This window comes from Tetrao urogallus (genome assembly GCF_951394365.1).
Source record: "Tetrao urogallus genome assembly, chromosome: 1".
NCBI classification, from domain to species: domain Eukaryota; kingdom Metazoa; phylum Chordata; class Aves; order Galliformes; family Phasianidae; genus Tetrao; species Tetrao urogallus.
In genome coordinates this window covers 83,343,744-83,365,264 of record NC_136813.1, presented here as the reverse complement: position 1 = coordinate 83,365,264, position 21,521 = coordinate 83,343,744, and the positions used below count along the sequence as shown (strand labels likewise).

The 21,521-nt window shown below is 35.6% G+C and overlaps 1 protein-coding gene across 1 annotated transcript in view; it reads right to left on the bottom strand.

The window, feature by feature from the left end:
* The window catches only part of USP9X (ubiquitin specific peptidase 9 X-linked), a gene marked incomplete at both ends in the record, with an annotated part of 71,935 nt that overhangs the window by 14,318 nt on the left and 36,096 nt on the right, over positions 1 to 21,521 (bottom strand). The window contains 14 exons of the mRNA XM_079539686.1: positions 223 to 346; positions 828 to 1,578; positions 1,775 to 1,916; positions 3,142 to 3,315; positions 3,766 to 3,956; positions 4,343 to 4,563; positions 6,483 to 6,705; positions 7,606 to 7,752; positions 7,883 to 8,029; positions 8,260 to 8,368; positions 13,025 to 13,191; positions 16,452 to 16,577; positions 18,767 to 18,892; positions 21,099 to 21,373. Coding sequence (XP_079395812.1) covers positions 223 to 346; positions 828 to 1,578; positions 1,775 to 1,916; positions 3,142 to 3,315; positions 3,766 to 3,956; positions 4,343 to 4,563; positions 6,483 to 6,705; positions 7,606 to 7,752; positions 7,883 to 8,029; positions 8,260 to 8,368; positions 13,025 to 13,191; positions 16,452 to 16,577; positions 18,767 to 18,892; positions 21,099 to 21,373 — 2,923 coding nt within the window. The remainder of the gene's footprint in view (positions 1 to 222; positions 347 to 827; positions 1,579 to 1,774; positions 1,917 to 3,141; positions 3,316 to 3,765; positions 3,957 to 4,342; positions 4,564 to 6,482; positions 6,706 to 7,605; positions 7,753 to 7,882; positions 8,030 to 8,259; positions 8,369 to 13,024; positions 13,192 to 16,451; positions 16,578 to 18,766; positions 18,893 to 21,098; positions 21,374 to 21,521) is intronic.

The following is a 21,521-nucleotide window of genomic DNA, read 5'->3' as shown; positions in this document are numbered from 1 at the left end:
ATTTAAACTCTGTTTAAAAATGAATTTTAAAGCAGTTCAGCTCAGTAGCTTATTTTAAGACTCATTTCCCTCCCAGTATTTTCTCTTTTTTTCCACATATTTGGGGGAGGGGCAGAAGACAGGATGGACCACTGACACTTCATTGTCATATGCACACAAACTAGGATCTTTCAAAAAACATTGAACTTCCAGAACTGTAGCTGTTGTTAAAAGATAAGATACCAATCACTAGCTGGGCCACGGACTATTTTCTTTGTATGAAATCCTGTGGTGAAGAGAAATCTAGCAGCAAGTTGAATGCTAATCATAGTTATTTCTTCTGCTTCTGGCAACAGATGATCTTGTCCTAAGGAAAAACCAGAATACTCACATGTAAACAAAGTAAAGGTAATTTAGTTTTAATACTTTAACTGATTCAGAACTGGTATTTTGTCCGACATCGTGTCCAAATTCTAAAAGGAAACATCAAAGTTTCCATTTTATTTGAAAATGTAAGCTTTAAGATCAGCACATGTTAACCTACCATTGCAGGTTACAGATGCTTACCAACCATTCAGCATTTCACTTGTGAGAATTATCTTCAGCAGAAACTCCCATAGACGTAAATATTTTAACATAACTTAGTACATAAACTAAGCAGTATTTACTAAATACTCTGGCACGTTATCACCGATGACCAACTCAACAACAGATGTCTAACTGCAGAAATCCAGAAACAGCCATAGCAGAAAGTGCAAAGTTCTCCTCGGCTAAACAAATTCTTGACAACACAATCAAAATTACTCTCACAGGAAATTAATCCATAATTACCAAATTCTCATACTAACCTGGAGGAGGATTTAAGTAGACACTATTACAAGTAAGCAACTTCTTTATAAACTGGAAGTACTCCAGGCTGTACTGCATACGATTATGCATGAACTGCACGTTCTGTTTCCGTACGCTTCGTTCGATGGCTGATGGCATTTTAATTTGATGTGGTTTAGTGGTGATAGCAAGTTCCGAAATGTATTTTGTTAGTTCACTGTCCTTGTCTATTGTATCCATACGTTCATAAAAAAGAATATAAGCATTCCACCACCTCTTCTGGCGTCTGTAGGACATACGCTTCATCATATGATCAAATACTTCTCCCATGTACTCTCCACCAAAACACTGATTTTTCATTTCTTCATCATCATCCATTTTACACTCTGTCACATCTCCATCATCAAATTTATACCATCGATTTTTCTCACCATCGCCACCATTTCTCTGGATAATATAAGAGTAATAATGTCCGCCACTGGCCTGGCCACTATGTACAAGCACACCAACAAGCCTGTATTTTGTGCTCCCAGAATGTTCATTTTCTGACTGTTCATTTTGTATTATTTGATTTTCAGGATTTACATCATCTCCTTCCAATTTAGCTACACCTGCTACTGTGTAAGGCTCCATGTCCAGCTCTCTTGGAAATTCAAAATAGTCATTGAACTTGATTGCACATTCCCGTTCCCAGTCATAATCAAATCGCTTCAACTGGATGGCAAGAACTGGAGGCAACTTCTTAATCAACAAGCGTTTCACTGTGTCAACCTAAGGAAAAACAAAAAAAGGGACATGAGCAGTCATGAGTTCTGAAGCTCCTTCAAAAAGTGTTTGAAGAGTTCATAACACTCTTACCAACAGCCAAATTCAGTAATTGTAACTTTTTCCTAAACACAAACTAAGACTGAACTTGATACAGCTGTATCAATACAGTCGTACACAAATTTTATATACAAATCATTACCTTTTTGTTGCATTTTTCACAATGATATGCATTTGCACCTTCCAATAGATCTCCCTTGACATACTGTTCCAAAGAATCAAGAAGGTTTTGGTGATTTCTTATATCTACATTCAGAGTTGTGAAGGATTCCTCACATTCGTACCTATAAATGAATAAAAATGAACAGATATATGTAAGAGAAAGGTAAAACATGTTCAACTTATGTTGATGAGTCCCTTCTCTTAAATTGCAATCTGCCCACAGCTACATCACAGTAGTCGTACTGTACAAACTAGTGTTTGTTAAAGAGGTTTACCATCAGCAATTAGACTAACACTGTACAAAAATTGTTTCATGCCTACACACAACAGCTCAAAACATTTTAGAAAAGCCTTTTAATTTTTCTAACGGAATAGAACTAAATAGTTGTCATCATAAAAATTTCTTCGCCTATCTGTGTAGATTTTTGCTCTGTTGTGATAAAACTTTCAAAGGAACTCCTAGAAATGAACCAGAAATGGCTGAGAGACAACTGGTTAAGACATCTTGGATACATTTTTCAACAGACAAACAAGTAATTAAAAATTTAAAAAGGTTGCATCTATTCCAGCATTACCGTACAGGGCCTGATTCTCTGATACACACTGAAACACACAAAAGCTTTTATAACAGTGAATACATTAGTATTTAGAAATGCTTAAAACAGTAATATTAAATTTATCTACTATCTTACAAAGTCTGTTAATTTGCTATGCTCCAATAGTTTTTCTGGTCACACATTTTAACCCACGAAACCAGAGCTGTTCTTTTAATCCACATGTAAACTCAACTGAAATTGAAAGATTATCACAACAAAATGGGTTTCTATCAGTCTTCTCTGACTTTTATGTACTGATTGAAGGGTAAGGCTGAACAGTCACTTTCCACAGAGTATTTTCAATAGTAACGTGTAGAGACACCTGTCCTATGACTCACAAATGAACACCCATCCCTGGAGGCACTCAAGGCCAGGTTGGATGAAGCCCTGGACAGCCTGAGCTGGTGGCTGGCAACACTGCCCACAGCAGGAGGTTTGGGCTGGGTGGGTTTTAAGGTCCATTCCAACATGAGCCATTCTATGATTCTATGATCAGAAAGATGTCAACTGTAAGAAGATTAACTGCTTGCAACACAAAATTTAACTAAAATTTAAATATTTAAAGACACTTCAAGACAATTATATGAATGCTGTAGAAAAACAAGGTAGCAAGTTTTATGAGCTTCAAAAAAACCTGATATACCAGCCTTGATTCTCCATTTTTATAAGGTTGTCTGCTTTAGAGCACCTTAATTATATCTTTCCAATAAAACATAGGTTATTTTTTCTATAAGTAGACTCAAACACTTACCTATGAGGGCATCCTTGACAAATCTTCTGATCAGCAAAGGATCCTCCTAAAACTTTACTTAACATTGCTGGATGGCCCAAAGCTTTCAAAGCTTCATCTAAACTATCCACCAAGGAATTAAAGAATTCTAAAGCATCATGTTGTTCACGCAGATTTACAGGTTCACCCCAGAGTCTGAAAACAAAAGCACATTCTTGTCAAATGCATTTTGTTCTGTTCCTCAGTAATTCCTTAATAAAGATTTATTGAAGTTATTAATCTCTTCTTACTGGTAAGAACTTACAGATAAAATTACTGGTTTGTGATGTAATATATCAACTGCCATTCTGTTCTTGACACTTACTTTTCTACTTACTGATAAGTAAGTGCCTTTTGTGTAACTTCAGACTTTGTTCAGAGATTAAATACCAAGCTCAAAAACTGTTGGAATTCCAAATCAACATTTTTTTGTGAATTCTGGCTTATTAACTGAATTTCACAGAAGGATGAAAAGGTAGGATAACAAATACAAATCTACACAGGTTTTGCTAATTTACAGTTCTTAATATAATTTCTTCTACTGCAATTTGTTTTGTTGCATTTCAGTGTTTCAAATAGATATCAAGTAATAAATTTTCTACTTACCTAAACTGTTTCCAAAACCCTCTTGGTACATAGTACTGTAGCCTGGAAGCTGCTAAATGACCAAAAATTACTTGGAGATGTCTCAGGACTCCAATATTGTACTCTTTTCTGTCTTCTGTTTTACTCAGTGCTGGTTTGTCTTCATACTGATGTGGGTAGCCAAACACATCATCTCGTGGGTCAACATTGCTCTGAAAAGTGAAAGAGAATTTTTGCAACCAAATTCGGTATTTATTATCTAATAATTGTCGTATGCCTTACAGATCTACTCCTAGATTTTAACAATCAAAAGAAATAAACACTGTCTTTGGATGCACTGATAGAATTCTGGTGACAGAAGCAACATATGGTATGTTCAGCCACATATACATGAGGAAGAATTCTGCAAACTCTGCTACTTGTATCTTTTCAGGTGTTTCTCTGTCAAGGAGCCTACTCACATAAGAGTATTATACGACTGCCCCCCCGCCGTTAGCAATGGAAAGCAAAATGACTGGTCACTTAAATTATATATAATCTCTGGATCAAAAAGAATTTTGATGATGATAATAAAGAAGCTCTACCTAACTAAATTTACCTCATTGTCCTGCTTTTCATCCCCAGACATATCATCGTCTACATCACTGCCTGTGCCTTCAATTGCAAGAATCCCATTCCTGATGGCTGGAATCATGTACAGCTGCTGAATAACAGAATTCATGTAACAAGTGGCACCAGCATTTTTTAATCCTACAAATCCCTTTGGTGGTCGAGGCCCAACAGGTGGTAGATATTCCCATTCTGTAAGCGCTTCACAAGCTAAGAAAAAAAATAGCAGAATGCAATTAGAAAAATTACTTTGTTATAAAGTATTAGATTTTTCAGTTGTAGTACAGAGGACAGTTGCATAAAATTAGTATTAGTCTGTATCATGCTGCAGTTTAACAAAAATACTTCACCAGAACATCAATTGTTAAAATCAACACATTTTTATAAATCATAATACCTTATAAATACCTTTATAAATCATATAACCTTAAGATTACACCACACTCTTCCATTTTGTAATCAAAACAGTAGCTATATTAAAAAAAAAAAGCTTATTTATGGACAAAACATAACTCTTCCTATCAGTACTAGCAAATTTTCTAGTTTAAGCATTCCAGATCTGTCAGTAGTAAATAACAAAACGAGAATATATAACTAACTAATAATACTTTCATAAATTTGTAGTATTTTTAACATTACAATATTTATCTTATGCCTCTCTTCCCTTTGCCAGCCAGGAGAGCATTTTTTAATAGTGCTACCTGTATACCTTGTGAAAGATTTTTCCTCAGCCTTCTCCTTTACACTTCTAACATCTCCTCAGAATACACTTACAATCACAGATTTCCTACACTAATGTGTTGTCCTGTGGTTTTTAACATAAACAAATGACAACAAAGTACACAAACTTTCCTTGGCATATGTACAATTCATACATGTGTACTATTTTGTGTAGCATTCTACAGTGACCTAGCACCCTTATCAAATATTTAAATAGAAGGTAATGCCATAAAATCCTTCCAGTTGTGAGCAGACAAGGAATATTTCACTATATTTCACTATATTGCACTATTTCACACTGAAAAAGGTGAAGACAAAAGGATGAGGCAAGGGGTAAAACCACAAATCTGCCCGTTTCATTTGTTGAGATGGAACTGAACAGCGAAAGACTGAAAAACCTCATACATAACTACTCAAATGACTTTGTGACTATATGACTGATATCACAAACCATGCTAGCAGCACTGCTATTCCCACTAGGAACACTATTTCTAGTTGTTTATAGTTTTGCTAAATTCTACACACTTAAGTAATGAAATTTCCAATACCAGCCTATTTGTTCCCCTGTTAATATTACAGTTGAAAAGTTTAGCTGTTCCATACAGGATTGCACAAAATACAATCTAGTTTGTTCATTTTAAAGAAAATCTTTTAAATGCTTTTTGATTGATGAAAAAAAAAATAAAAAATCTGTTATCTAAAAGATTTTTGCCATCTCTGTGAAAATAAGCTTCGATTTCATTTAACTATAACTTTTGAAACACTAACTTGTCTGTATTTTTTTGTACATACTGCAATTACTATTATCTTCCTTCAATGAGAATGAAGATCTTTTAGAGTAGAGCAGTGCAAAGACAAGGCCAAAATGGAAAGAAAAACTATAGAGAAAAGGCTGCGACACAAGCAGAGCACTAGTATGGTGTTAAAAACAGGACAGCGGAGCTGTGTCTGTGTATGGCTAAGAATAACAGATCAAGTGAGCAACCAGGAGACAGGCACTAAAAGTAAGCAGAAGAAATTTGATGAGGTGCTGGGACTGCTTAGGCAAAGCCTGAAACAATGAGACAGAGTAAGGTTCTTGGGATCTAGTAGGGGCAAAGTGGAGTAGGCACAGAATAGAGTACAGAGAGTCTGCCTGTGTGAGTGAATGGAACTTGGATGCAATCATGTAATGAAGTCAGTTTACTAACTGCATAAAGAATAGAACTGCATAAAGAACTGCATAAATGAAGGCTATAATAACTTTTGTAAGGTCCAAAGGCCTAATTTTACAATAAAGCACATTCCACATTAAAACCACAGTGTAAAAAAAAAAAAAAAAAAAAAAAGCTCAGTTGATATTATAAACAAAACCTATACGTAATATATACATATAAAAAAATAGGAAATAGTTAAAAAGAATTACATACTAGTGATTGCTGTACCTATGTAATACATCTCAGTCAAGGTGTCTACTATCTGTTTGAGATTTCGGACACATCCAACTGCTAGTGCAACTAGTAGCTCAAAGCCCGCATTAATAGTAGCTGGTGAACTACAGACTGGTATGGCCTGCTCAGCAGGCAATTCCCCATTTCTCATGTATTGTAAATAAACATTGGATGCTGGAAAGATGAAGTCATCTATCAATTCCTGAAAAAGATAAAAGAAAATAAATCACTTGTTATCGTAAAAATAAACACTATTCTATAACAAGTTATGAGTTATTACATAAATGAATGTCTAATAATTGGAGACATACTTAAAAATAGGAGTTAAAATTTAGACCAATATCCTAATGAGCTTTTATATTTAGAAAAGAATAGCATTATTCTAAAGCAGTTCACTGCAAATTCCTTCCCCAAATTAAAAATAAATCTATACTGTCCTTGATCAGTAATTTTAATTCTGCCCAATCAGTGTTATCTACAAAGCCCTTTATCAGTTACTGCTGGAAAAAAACACTGTTGCTGCATAAAAGAAAATCAGATATACAAAGAAACCATGTCTAATTAAAGAGATGCTCAGATGTCTTGCATTTATTCAAACTTGCCATAAACATTAACATTAATAGTTAGAAACATGGAGGAAAGGAAAATGCAGCATAATGAAAGACAGTAGTCCTATACTACTGTGTTCAAAAAAACATTTAGATGCTGTACTGAGGGACATGGTTTAGCCTGGGAAATACTGGTGACAGATGGTTGGACAGGATGATCTTGGAGGTCTTTTCCATCCTTGGTGATTCTATGATTCTAAACAGGTCTATCCTGTGTCTAGCTCACTATCCATGTGTGATGTTTGCTGAATCTTGGAAGAAGTTCACAGGTTCACAGCAACTGTACACACAGTGGCTCATGAAGAATGAGAATGCCAAGTACTCTTATGAATTAAATGTGGATTTTTTTTTCTTCCTCTTTTTAACCCCAATAAGAAACTCTTCAAACAGTTGAATTGGGAATTTCATGGCTACAAACCACAAGAAAAAAAATCTCTTTTTACTTATTTATAAATGACACTCAAAATCCCACAATTCAAAAAACTTGAACTTACCTTAATGAGATTAGCACCTCCTTTTTCACAACCAATATGGTATTTCTTCTCAGGTGTCTGGAATGCTAACAACTCTTTTGTTACTCCAAGGTGACCCTCTAAAATGGTTTCTTCAACACCTGTTTCCCCTGTCCTTTTTACTTCATCCTACCACAGAAGAGAAAGTTAGGATACTCTACTAAATAATACACATCACCATCTAGGAAGCTTAAAACTGTACTTCACAGCAAGGCACCAAAAATCTCATTATTAAAAATACATTAATTCTCAAACTTACCCTGATCCTTTTCAGCCAGTCAATTTCATTATTGAGAAGAACTTCAGCATTGGGCACGTTAATATTACTGTTGTAGGCATAGTTAAGAAGATGTCTTAAGAGAGTGAAGTAGTCTCCAGAATGCTTAGCTCTCTCTCTGGCAGTACTCTATGCAAACAAAAAGTGAACGATTCGTAATTCATACATGCTTCTACTTATTTTGCAGCACCCCACTCCAATTGAAACCGAAATTGATTGTGCTGCTTATTTATAGGTCAAAAGGAACTTTATATCTTACTGATTTGTTAACAAAAATTCGTGTTCATCTGCAAATATTTTGTCTTAGAACTTTCACAAAGATTCACATTTGTACCAAAGCCTTCAATTGGGCAACTTACCCCTAGAACTGTAAACAGCAGAGTAATGAAGAAAAGGAGAGGTCTCTGTCCCATGCAACACCTGGTAGCCATTAGAAAGAACTGCTCCTGTGCCATTTGACGAACAATTCTAAAACAACATTTAATAAAAAAAAAGATTAAATACAATCCCCCTATCTAAACAGAACAATGAAATCTGTATTTATCTGTCACACTCCTTAATGTCATTTTCCTAAAACATGTAATGCAAGAGATGGGAATACTTTAATTATTCATCGGCTATTGACTAAGTTTCTCCTAGTGAAATTTTAGACAGGAGTTAATATTATGAAATCAGATCCATAAATCCAGTATATCAAAATACAAGAAACTTAACAGCAACAAACCCCTAATCCTGCACAATACCAGCATATACTGGATAGCTAAACAAGCAATTTGCAGGCCTAAGAAGTCATCTGACTGGTTTTTTTTTTTTGTTTTTTTTTTTCATTATGGATAAGCTGTGCCTAAAAGACAAAATAAAATGATCCTAGTAAAAATACTCATACATATCACTGTAATAGTTTGCTATTCATCTACAGTGCAATCAAAATTTATCATCAGAAAGATAAAAGAGGGTTTCCTGAAAATTAACATGGCTGGAATTAAATGAAGCTTTCTATCTAAGAATTTAATCCAATCAGTTAAATTGGGCTAGGGAATAGAGAAACATAAAGGAAAAGAAAGAAAACTATTTTAAGTTTTAAATCATTTAAGTTAGTTAGTGGTACCAAGTCCTGTAAAAACTGTTAGAAAAAAGACTCTGCTTGGGTGGAGAGGGGGAAAAAAAAAGAAAAATCACTGTTGCATTCTATGGAGTGTCTCAACATGCAAGGAACTGAATTTTGCAGTGTCTTTTTGGTGTGGCTGTAATTTTTTCTGCTCATGAGATCACTGTGGAAAGCACGCAGAAGAATCCTATTTTCTCCAGAGTTCTTCTGTGTGCGGTTAACTGTCCTTCTAAGACATGTAAGAATGGCCATGAAGTCAAAGTGAAGACGCCCCTAACCCAGCACCCTGCCTCTGGCGAACACCTAAGAAAGCACACGATGGGAGAGAAGCATGCAGTGATACTCCTCCAGAATGTCTTCTCAGCTTCTAGCAATTTATGGTTCAGCAAGAATACCAAAAGCAGTATTTTGTAGCCTTCACGAGCCAAACTCATGAAAGAATCCCCTCAAGCCATTTCTCAACTGACGGTTTACATTACTTAAATATTACGCTCAAAAAGTTTTTACACGTATGAAAGGGAAAGAAACACTGTTCCCTATTAATTTTTCCTTTGCTACTTCTGATTTTAAAGGTCTCTGTGGTATTTTCCTCCCACCATTTATATCTTCTCCAATAAAAAAAAATAACACCTCAAGCTATTCAGCTGTTCCACAGATGGAAGTAATTTCAGAGTTTGATCTTCCTTGTCACCATTCTCTGATCTCCGCAAGTTTTATGGCAATGCTCTGAGTTGTAGAAGGACCATGGGAGGGAGAAGGTCTATTTTGTTTGTAACGACTTGTGACATTTATGGAACCGATTGCGGAGTTGCTGCTTTCCTAAAACTTGTCACAGACACGTCTTTTAGGATGCATACTTTCATTTGTCTACTGTCAATCCCACAGACACTCCTCAGGTTCGTACACTTCAAGGCAAAATGAAATAGGTAAACACAGTATTTTCCTACAGTGAGAAGTGTGACTGATGAAACACAGTCTCACACTGCTACGTCTGAGGAGTATGCAGTATTTGAACACAAGTATCACATTTTTGTGAGGCTACAATAACTACTTTCCAGGAACATTCCTACATTCTTAACGAACCAAGAGAGGGATTCAGCTCCCTCAGGAGACATCTAGTGCCACATTAGACAACATGAAAACAATGTAGAGCTGGCAGATATCACACAAGTCACACGATGAACCCTCATTCACCTGGTGAAACAGCTGGAGACCAAATTCCTCCATTAAAATGGGCAATCTATACCCTTAGTCGCTCCAGGATACATATCTCTATTTAGTTATAAGTTAGCTTCTTCAATGGATCTTAAGTACCACAGCTTATCGTGGGCAGCAAGAATCTGGGGAATGGTCTACGTGTATGACCATCAAACATTATACAGCCATCAGTGGCATACTTCTGGGTTCCAGGATCAGTTAGGACTACGGTTCAACTACCATTTACTAAGTCAGTTTTGCACTCATGGCTCACTAGTATAAAATCACTTATACGGGAGAGAACAACTGCTCTGCCGTTTAGTATTAAACATTTTGCATTTTATTTCTCAACTTATATATGGTGAGGTTATATTATGATGAAACAGCAAAAGTCCCATACAACCTCAAAAAATTAAGAACCAACAATTAAGACACAACAATTCATCTCATTGGCTCCAGGAAGACAGTATCCGAGATGTGAGCCTGACCATCTTCCCTGTCCTTTATGGTACAGCAAAAATGTTTTCTCACATGCATAATTTTGCTCATATTGTTCTGATAGAGGTTAGGAGATGAGAGAATGACAGTCAAAACTGAGAGGTAAAGGATTCTGAAAGTCTGATATTTGCAGCTCTGCAAACATTAATTTGTTCGCACATCAATTCAAAACAGGAACATTTCTTTAGTTCAACTTCACTGTCTTCATTTTCAAATTGGTTTCTGTTTCCACCAATGTTCAGGCTATTCTAACCATTATCTAATAATGAATAGTACTGTTGCATTCCAAGTGAGATCATTAGCTATATATCAGAAATTTTACAAACATATGAGAGAAAATAAATGAAGCACAACTTCTTGTATTAGGAGTATGAATCATTTCTCCATACAAACTCAGCTCATTTCCCAAGCTGGTGGAAAAACAAAGCAGAGAGAAGTAACTGAGCAGCAGCCCACTTTGCAAAAGGGAACCCTTACAGAATTTCATCTTCTCTGACAACAAAAAATAAACAAACAAGAACACCACATAAGTAAAAGCTATTCCTTAATACTACTATGTTTTTGAAGGGTGAAAAGCCAATATATTTGCAATATTAAGCCACCGCTGTTCAGACTGGCTCATATCCCAACAAAACATGTGCAAAAAGTCGTCCCAGCCTGAGGAGTAATCTAGTTTATTCCAGTATTTTAGGAAGGAAAGTACAATGAACTATTCAGTAGGCATAACAATATGAAATATTTGGGATTCAAATTTCAGACAAAGTTCAAATCAGCAAGGATATTAACCACTGGAAGGAAAAACTGTCATGGTTTTGCACATCTGTAAATCAAGACTAAGTTCTACCAGAAGGACATTCTACCTCAGTAATGTACTCTGTTGAAAGGAATCTGCACAAAAAAATGTGAAGACCAAACTGCTTGACATGTATAGATTCAGGGGGTCCCTGTTTGAACCAACAGTTCACTTACGTAAGGAAACAGAACCAGAACAAAAATAGCTGCAAAGAGCACCTACCATTTTCAAAGACTAAGAATGGTAACAAGTCATCTTTGGTGCAGGTTTGGCACTGGCACTATTTTGTTTGTAAAAACAAAACATTGCTATTTTGTTAGTAGCTATTTTAATACTTTATGTTGTGCTGTAAAGTAACTAAAAGTAATTTACTAACTTTAAAAGATAGTAACAAGGTTCAGTGAAGCTATTCAATGCAACAGTCCATATACCAGGTTGTAGAGTAATAATAAAGCTTGTGGATCTTCATTGTAACAATCCAGTCTCATCAGTAGGTACAAGAAGTTAACTGTAGTTCACATGCTGAAAGTCACAAGACATGCAACATGTCCCCCAGTGCTGAGGGTTCAACAAAGATGCAGTCACTGCATCATGTGACAACGCCAATGTGGCAGTTTTATACAAATGTTTGCAAAACACAAAGAGTCACAAGTGTTTCCACTCTCATGCAAGAAAACCAAAGGACTAAATCTTCCTCCCCCCTCCTCGAAGGACTGCATCTTGCCCTTACTTACCAGAAAGAAAGTATTTATTTGAAAGTTCTCCTGTATCTAATTCACTTAAACTTCCTAATGTAGTTTTCAGAAATCACGTGAACAATATAAATCACCTAATATCTTACTCTAAACAAATTAAGAATTCTAAAGCTACATATTATCAGACAATGACTTGGCTTGACAATATCCTCCTTAAGAGTACATGGAAGATAAGACTACTGGAATAGAATAGTTCAGTTTGAGGGGATCTGCAAATCTGCAAAGACCATCAAGCTCAACTACCTGGTCACTTCAAGGCTAACCAAAAGTTAAAGCATACTAATGAAGGCACTGACCTTCAAGTGCTTCTTGAACACTGACACCTCTCTAAGAAGCCTGCTCCTGAGTTTAACCACACTTACAGTAAAGAAATTGTTCCTAATGTCCAGTCTTTACTCCTTGACACAGCTTTGTGCCATTCCCATGCAACCAGTCATCCATGACCAGGGCACAGAGACTGGAACCTTCCTTTCTGCTTTCCCTCCTCTGGAAGCTGCCTCCCAGCCTCCTTCAGGCTGCATAGGTCAAGGGTCCTCACAGTCTCCTCACAGGACACAACTTCCAGCTTACCAGCTTAGTTATGTTTCTCTGGACACTATCACCTTATGACAGGTATCCAAATTACAGATTTATACATTGCAAAACAGTAAATCAAGACGATTGCTGAAAAAAATGTTAAAATAAGTCACTTCTCTATGTGTAAGATATATATACACATGCCACACTGGAAAATAATGCACAGAATTAAAAAAAAAAAAACCAACAAAACTTACTTGCTGTGACAGTGCAATAGCAAATCAATGATAAACGTCTGCCATGCTTTTTCTTTACTTAGAGCATCCAGTGCTGTTGGAATCAAAGCAAAACATAGGGTCATCACCTCCAATGCTTCACAGCAAACTTGTTCATCTTCCATATCTGGTTCATTTCCTGCATTTGTCTGTGAAAATAAACAAAAAGAGGACAAAGTAGGTATAGCAAAAAAAATAATTCAGAGAAACCCCAGCAGCTTCCAGGTATATATTCTAACTACAAACTCAAACCGTGAGTTTGTTGACTAAAGTGAATATTAACATCACATACTTTATGCACTTCACTCAGGTGCTATTCAAAGCATCACATCAGATGCCTTGAATTTCCAGCTCTTGGATTTTCAAGGAAGGATCTAAATCACAAACTTAAGGTGTCCAAAGTTAAATAGAAAATCTGTAGGTAAAAGTTACATCAGTTAGTACTATTGTTTACTTTCTAATTTTCAGAAACAGAAACTTGATTCAGCTGATTCATAACATAGCCACTCTGGTGATTTTTGAAGTACAAAAGGATATTTCTAATTAGTACATAGATTATTCTCTCCATTAAATGCTTAGTGAGTTGATTTTGGTGCACTTCTGCAAAATAACTGCTTTAAGAATAAAAGTAAGCCCTCTTCTCCATCTAAGCCAAAATTAATTAGCTTGAAGAAGTTCTAAAGAAACTGAATGTGAGCAGGCTTCAATCTTAAGTCATTGGTAATCTTGGCTGCAGGTTAGCAATGTTAACCACAAGAACTGGGGGTTGGAAATAGATAATCTTCAAGGTCCCTTCCAACCTAAGCAAATCTACGGTTCTATGAATTAAATATGCATTTGTTTTATACAAGGAAAGACTAAACAGGCAGAAAGAATGGACTACAGTACTGAACAGATAACTAAAAACACTGATTTTAGTTGTGTAAAGACAAAATAGGTAAGGTCACTTCTACAACGGGAGGATGTGGATATTCCGAGCTGTCTCAAGATACGAAAGTAACAGCAGAAGACTTAACAAGTTTGGGACTATGCTTGGTTAGCACTGAAACCTCACTTAGAAAAAAATATTTTTGCAAGCAGGCAGGGATCTAGAAGTGTAGGGTGCCTTTCATATTCAAAGTATTTCTCTACACTCAATCAACAGGAACTGGCTGGTCTGCATAAACTCCGTACTTGCAGTACTTTAAGATTATGGGCCTTCTCTGAGGTAGTAACAAGATGTCTGATACTACAAAAAGCAGTGTATAGTCTTCTCAATCCACCACTCAGAGGACAGCCATACCACATTTTCTGAGGCAGTATGCAGAAGAATTTCTGTAAAATCTGTGCTCTCAAAACAATTTACTCCGGTTTTTTAGTTTAATTGAATTTAGTGTAGTTCAGAATCTTCCTGAAGTCCTCACAAACATTATTTCAGAAGTCACAGTTGACATTACTATTCTGAAGAGCTGCTTAATCTTAATTTCACAAAATTTAGCCCACTTTTTTTCCCTTGAACAGTTAATGTTAAATCTCTGCCCCACTGACTTGGCAAAATGTTCTTACAATTTAAGAAAATTAAAGAAATAAAATCGAGTTTAGTGGTCAACTCAGGAAACAAAGTTTTCCTTAAATCATTTTTTCTCTCCGTGTAAGCCAGAATTTTCTAGTCACTTGTATATTCAATCTCCATAAAAACTACCACAGGAGTTATTCCCTCTGCCCTAACACTGAATGCAATGTCTGAGATAAACAGTGCATCTTTTCTTGCATCATACTAATCTGTTTTAAGTTTTTCTATAAATGTTATTTAACTGTATCGTATTCTCAGTTCCTATTACTTCTTTCAGTCAGTTTTTCCCTTTGACTTTTATTTCCTTTTTCCTTAACATAAACCAAATGCAGCTGTCATTTATTAAAAATGTCCATATAAGAGTAACAACCAAATAAAAACAAACAGCTCTGAAGAATAACCAGCAACGGGTACTGTGAAATACTGAAAAGCTTTTCTTGAGATCTATGCAATTTAAATTTCACATATTTTAAGACCACAGTCACTTAACATTTTTACAGAATTCAACTGTAAAATTCTCACCCAGAAAAAATGACAGAAACAAAGCAAGATACTGAAATCAAATGAAAAATACTGCTTGTATAATGCCTCTTTACTTAATCCTAAAATCATGAACAGTAAATAAGGCATATCTGGCAGCAGAAGAATGATTTATATGTTATCAACAACAGAAGTAAATGCCATAACAATGTTAGTCAGTGAAGGAGGAACAGTCGTGGCTTAACAGTATTTTTAAGCTGCAATAAAAGACAAAATCCTCCTGCATTACCCTTGAGCAACCTGATCACTGACCCAGATAGGAAATAGACAGTGCCATGGTTAAGTCCACAGCAAAGGGATTGCTCTCAACTCAACCAAAATAAGTTACATTAGTCAGCATGTTAAGAAAAGGAGAAATGCGCACATGATTTTATTTAGTTCTGGTCTAAGCGTATTTTCTCTTCTACACTTCTCTTAGTATTCACATCAAATGTACAGATGTAAGAGCACATCTTTGTATGCATTTAAATGCAAGTTATCAGCTCAAAAACAAAAGGAGTAGAAGGAAAATAACTTGTTTCGTGAAGTCATTCTAGCAGCCATAGGAGCAGATGCTATCATATCCCCTATGTAAGCTAAACGAAAAGATATTACATTTTGCTCAAGTAAATAACAGAACATTTAAAGACAACAGCTAATAATATATCCAGAATAAAATCTACCTATGCATTGCTTTCATTTTTACCTTCAGGAAAGTATTAACAAGTAATAAATATAATGTTTTAAGACAAATTTAGAGACCAGCAACAAAAAATATGAATTGCAGTCAAGACAGAGTTTACTGATTCACTTAACTATAAGCACTTGTTAAATGCAGTGTGGTGTCATAGTGAAATAACACCATGATTATCGTTTACAGAATTTCACTAGTGCTTCAGCATTATTTTCAGAAAAATCAGCTCGTCTCTTCTTGCAGATCGCATATGTTTCAAATAAACTTTTGTAGAACAGACCTTTAAATCTGAAGACTAGGAGAAATGAACATTGCAAGGAGCGCTTACTTCTGTTTTAGGTGTGGAATCTAAGTTTGCTGGAAACAAGTTATAGTGGCTTACAGAACAGATAGAACAGATGCTTTTTTTATTTTTATTTTTAAATTGACACTAGTTTCAAGCTACAATGCAACAGTTACAGAGAAAAGGAACTCAGCATAGGAAATTAAGGAGTTGCAGGACACCTGACACACAAACACAATACTAGACTCCAAAATACACAATCAAGACAACTACCTAAAACCTCATAATACTCCTATTTCTGAACTGGCTGTCCCTACTCCTTTTCTAAATGAAGGAATAGTCATAAAAAAGAAATTCTTACCTTTTCATAGATTTTACTGATTTCCTCATTAGAACTGAACACAAGTTGAACTGACCCACAACCAGACGCCCAGACAATTTTTTGCACTGCCCTTATAACACAGATATCAGGTATATATTTTGAAGCCTGGAAGGGGAGTGAGAGAAGAGAGATTAAAAAATAAGCATGTGTTTTAAATGTATCACAGAATCTTAAATCATAACATTACAACCACCAAATGAAATTTAAATTTTGAGAACAAGCCATCGGCTACTTCAGGGACGACTGAAACAAACGTTCCATCTTTTGCTTATACTTAAATGCTAAAAATTCCTGGAGTTGATAGAAACAAAAATAAGCAAGCACCTGAAGGCATACATCATAGAAAATAACATGACAAATATAAGTTATTTGACAGTTCGCCCCCTGACTTACTACTCCCTGTTCTAGCTAATAGCTAGACAAACTAAAGCTTATCAAGTACCTGATTAATACGTAAAGGGATTCCCTTGTTTTCAAGTTACACAGGATTTTAAGTGAGCAAGAATGCAGTTTACATATCTTATGGATGCAGAATCACTCTTCAGTCCTTTGGACATAATCTGAGTTGATATACAGTAGTTTCTATTGATGTACATTAATCATGACACAAACAATTTCTGCCTAAGTATTACTGTCATTACATATAGTCTGCATCACTTGAGTCTATATTCAAACTCAAACTGTCAAAACATTTAGCAATCTTTAATAACAGACAGCTCTCGGTTTCAAATTTTCCTTTTCTAACAGTCTCATTTACTAATAAAATGAGACTCTAAAAGCTTAACGAATAAGCCAATCTTATTAAGAGACTTGAACATGCATTCTTGCTCTACACATTCACAGTTGCTAGAAGATAGGTATTTCACCCTTGTCACAAGCAAAGCAATCGAACCACAGCAGCATCATAAGGAAAAATTGTCACAGGAAAAAAAACGAATGTTTTCTGCTTTAATCTCATTGCAGTTTTAAAATCATAAGCTGAAACTTTTTTTTTTTTTTTTTAAACAGTGAAAGATTTTTTTCTGTGCTCTCTGGCAGATACAGAAACAATGCCAGATGCTTATTTTTTATTTTTAATCATGAGGTCAAGAGGGAAGTCTCTGACCACGAAAACAGAATACATATGAAATCTAGATCTATATCAGTTCCAATAATTTCAGAACATTAGATGTTAATATCAACAGTAATACTGTGTACCCACATGTAAAAGACATCCAGTGTTTGTTTGCTCTGATGAGCCTTATCCACACTTCACCTCAAAAGAGGCTTTTGTGGAATGACATCGGAGTTCAACTGGCCAATTTTTACACATAAAATCAACTATGGACGTTAAAACCACCACTAATGGAAGACAGATGTCTCAGACAGTCTACTACAGTGTACTTTAGACAGTACTCTTTCTTCACAAGAGTTGCTGTATGCTTTTCAGCATAAAGATGGTCATTTAAGATTGCTTTTATTTAGGTGTCTTACAAATGTTCTGAAGATAGCTTTGCAGAGATTCTATACCGTACTGAAAAATCAATATTCACTGCTTCCATACTGGAAACAGAAGCTTCTCAATTGATCTTGAAAATAGTTGTAGCAGATCTGATTTTAGCTTCTACTCAATTCAGCAAAATTTACAGATGTATTCACTAACATGACTCAATTCCAAATGGGGTTGGTCATACCATACAGTATCATACAGATGCTCTGTTTTTAAAGGACACTGCTTAACATTACTAGCTCCACAGTCAAATTTCTCACTTGCACCATTAAAGGATTTTCAGCATTTAAAGATACACCGTTAGAGATTTCACACTTATCTTTCAGCATTTCTATTCATATTTAAAATTTCCTCCTGTTTTCTGTGTTTCTCCTCAAGAGAAGTAAATTACTTAGAAACCAAAGTGTAAAAGAAGATAAAAACAAGAAAATATCACAAAAATGCTCTTGGAAACAAACAAAATACCTGCAATAATTATAATTAACTTATTTAAAACCACTGCAATGTGTTTCTGAAGTTCTGGTGCAAGTGCAACAGTATTCACAATCCATTAAAAAACTTGTACAGAACTTATCTCACTTAAGCCTCTTCACACCATTAGACTGTATTTCATAATTGCATATGGAACCTTCTCATGAAATACTTTTAAACAGTTTACAGCTTATTAACCATGCGAATGGTACTTTAAGGTTTTATGGCATTGCAGGAAGAAAATCCATTTATTACAAAGTTATAAATTTAAGCATTAAAAAAACTGACTGGGGGAGAGGGAGCAGAAGAAATATACACAAAGGAATTCACTAACCTCATCAGATATTTGCTGTGCAAGACGTATTGCTACATTTCTTAGCATGCATTCTGAAGTTGGATTAGGAATGTTTTGTAGGGCATTTTGTAGCACCACTGCCTGGTCATGCGTAGCCTGGTTTATCTGTAAGAAAGGATTTCTTACTTCTTACACAGAAAAGAAAAAAAGAAAGCGAAGTGATACAAAAATATAAACTTACTTAACATAATTTATTAGTAGTAGGCAAGATCATGGATAAATACTTAGAGAAATTATAGACCAAGAAAAAAGAAACATTTTTGAATGGATACCATCACATATCAAGATTCACTGTACGTATGCCATAGTGTAAAATCATGAAGTTAGGAGGACTTGAAACTATTTCTATTCAGGGGTTTGTCACTGGTCAGATTATTTCAAATTAACTGAATACTGTCAATTACAATACCTCCTCCTTTTTCTGTTGATGTACGGAAAGGTTTGTTAAGAAATGGATTTCCCTCCAGATTATCTAATACCATCTACACTGAACACAGTTCACTATAATTAAGTACCATTTTAAGCATTTGAGTTAAAAAAGAATTTAACAATGCTCTTAACTTGTCCTCTTTTTTACCATATTTTCACAGGACAAAGAGCAGCAAGAAAAGCTTTTATTCCTTCAGTATTGGTTCGGGCATGAAGCTTAGTCTGACTCTACAGTCTTGATCATTCAAACCTGAAAGGATTCCTTTTTTAATGCAAACTTGTTTGAAAAGACTGCTGTGGATAGAAGCTAACATTTTTTGTACAAAAGGGTTTATCCACTTTTTTGGTACAACTCCATTCAAAAAACCTCTCTCAGATGCTGCTCAGAAGACACACTACAAAGCTGGTCTGTAACACCTGGCACTGGTCATTTCCTTTGCTGTGTCAGCTTCACTAAAATACTTGACTCAGGGAACAAAATCACATAAGTCCCACTGAAAACAGCAACAGTTGACAATTAGCTGTCAGAAGCAGGCTATAAAAGGATCATGCATAATATGGGGCAACTCATGGATCTACGTACCAGAATACTACATTTAACTACCCTATTGATTCAACAACTTTCAACAGAAGAACAAAAATACTGCAATGCCTTTAACAGGCCCTAGTCATAGCAGCAGACTGAAAACAAGAAGACTGTAGACAGTCTTTGTTTCCTCACTCTCTTGAGTACTGCTAGAAAGCCAAAGCAGAGTTAAACTATGCTACTTCTGATTTAGATACAATTTACAAATCCCACCTCCATCTCAAGGAGTAAGCTTATTGGTTCTGCAGCAGTTAGGAATATCAAGACCCAAGTCCTTCAAAGAGGACGATGGTGAAAGCTGTGAAAACGGCTCTTTGCAGCAAATCAGTTAATATTAAAGTTAGATGTCTGCAGCTCTATATAGTGAATATCAGCTGTCACAGACAAAGGTTTCAATCACATAAGTGGTCAGCATAAATGTGTTTTAAGACACTAAACTGATGCTGTGCTCCAAACTGCCTTTTTAATCTGCACAAAAAAAATGGCAGTAAATTTTATTCATTTTAATAGATGAAGACTAGAATGGCAAACAAGCCTCTTCAAGGTGTCTCCAGCACATTCTCATGCGACATAAAAACTTCTTTACACCTCTTAACAGTCATCAAGATTTGATTTCTTTGAAAATGAATGAATCTGGTATCCTCCAACAGAGGCACATAACCGGAATAGGTATTTATTTTTCCAGATTTAAGGGGAAATTAATTCTCTGCTTCAAAGAGAAAACTTGCTAAATATTCTGGTATAAACTGCTCTAAAGCTTTGAGCTCTTTGCCAAAGGCATATTCTAAGAGTGCAGAAATAAAATCTTGGCCTACAACATATTTGTTCAGGTATAGAAAAATGTATGGACCATACTAAACATGCACAAATTCTACTGCTTTAAACATGTCATTGAGGTGATATGTCACCTTTGTCACTTGCCCTTTCCAATTCTAAGACGCCTTCGTGTAGGATACCTTTCTACTATAATCACTTAACTTTGCGACACACTTTAACAGCCAAAAGAATCTGAGTTTATGTTAATGGTATAGACATATTTGAAAACTGGAAGATGCCTGTACTGGGAATCATACAAACTGTTGAAAAGCATATAAAAGGCCAGTCAGTCTCATGCCTGACTTTTCACAGATTGAAAGAAACAGGGCACTAAGATTTGTGAGACAACATTATCCAGAAGTATTGGAAGTTTTTTGTACACACACTATTCAAAGAGACTGCCAATGGATGTAGATATATATTTGCTGCAGACAGTATACAAGACACACTCATATTTGCATCAAGGAAGATTTATATTACCGGTGAAATTGTACTTGTGCCTTCTACAACTGGTTGACAAGCTTCTGCCACAGCTCGAACGTGGCCATATCCAATTGCTGTTAGCAATAACTTGGCTATTTTTAGAGCATTAAGGTAGGCACCCCTCCGAGTTTCCATATCTGCGTTTGGCAGGAAGTTATTTCGAGTCAGCATACTCAATACAAGAGGCAAACCACCACTTTTTAAGAAGTTGTACTGGAAGTCGCTGGCATCTTCTCCCAGAGGTGCACTGGCAGGCATTAACAAGGCATAAACTACCTGTAGAACAAGAGAGAGTTAATTAACAGAGATACACTTGTTTGAATGTAAGTGGTTAAACAGACTATGCTGGAATATGACTGTACACCAGCTTACTACAGGCTTTCACAAGGTTACTGAAAAGATAGTTAAAAAAAAAAAAAA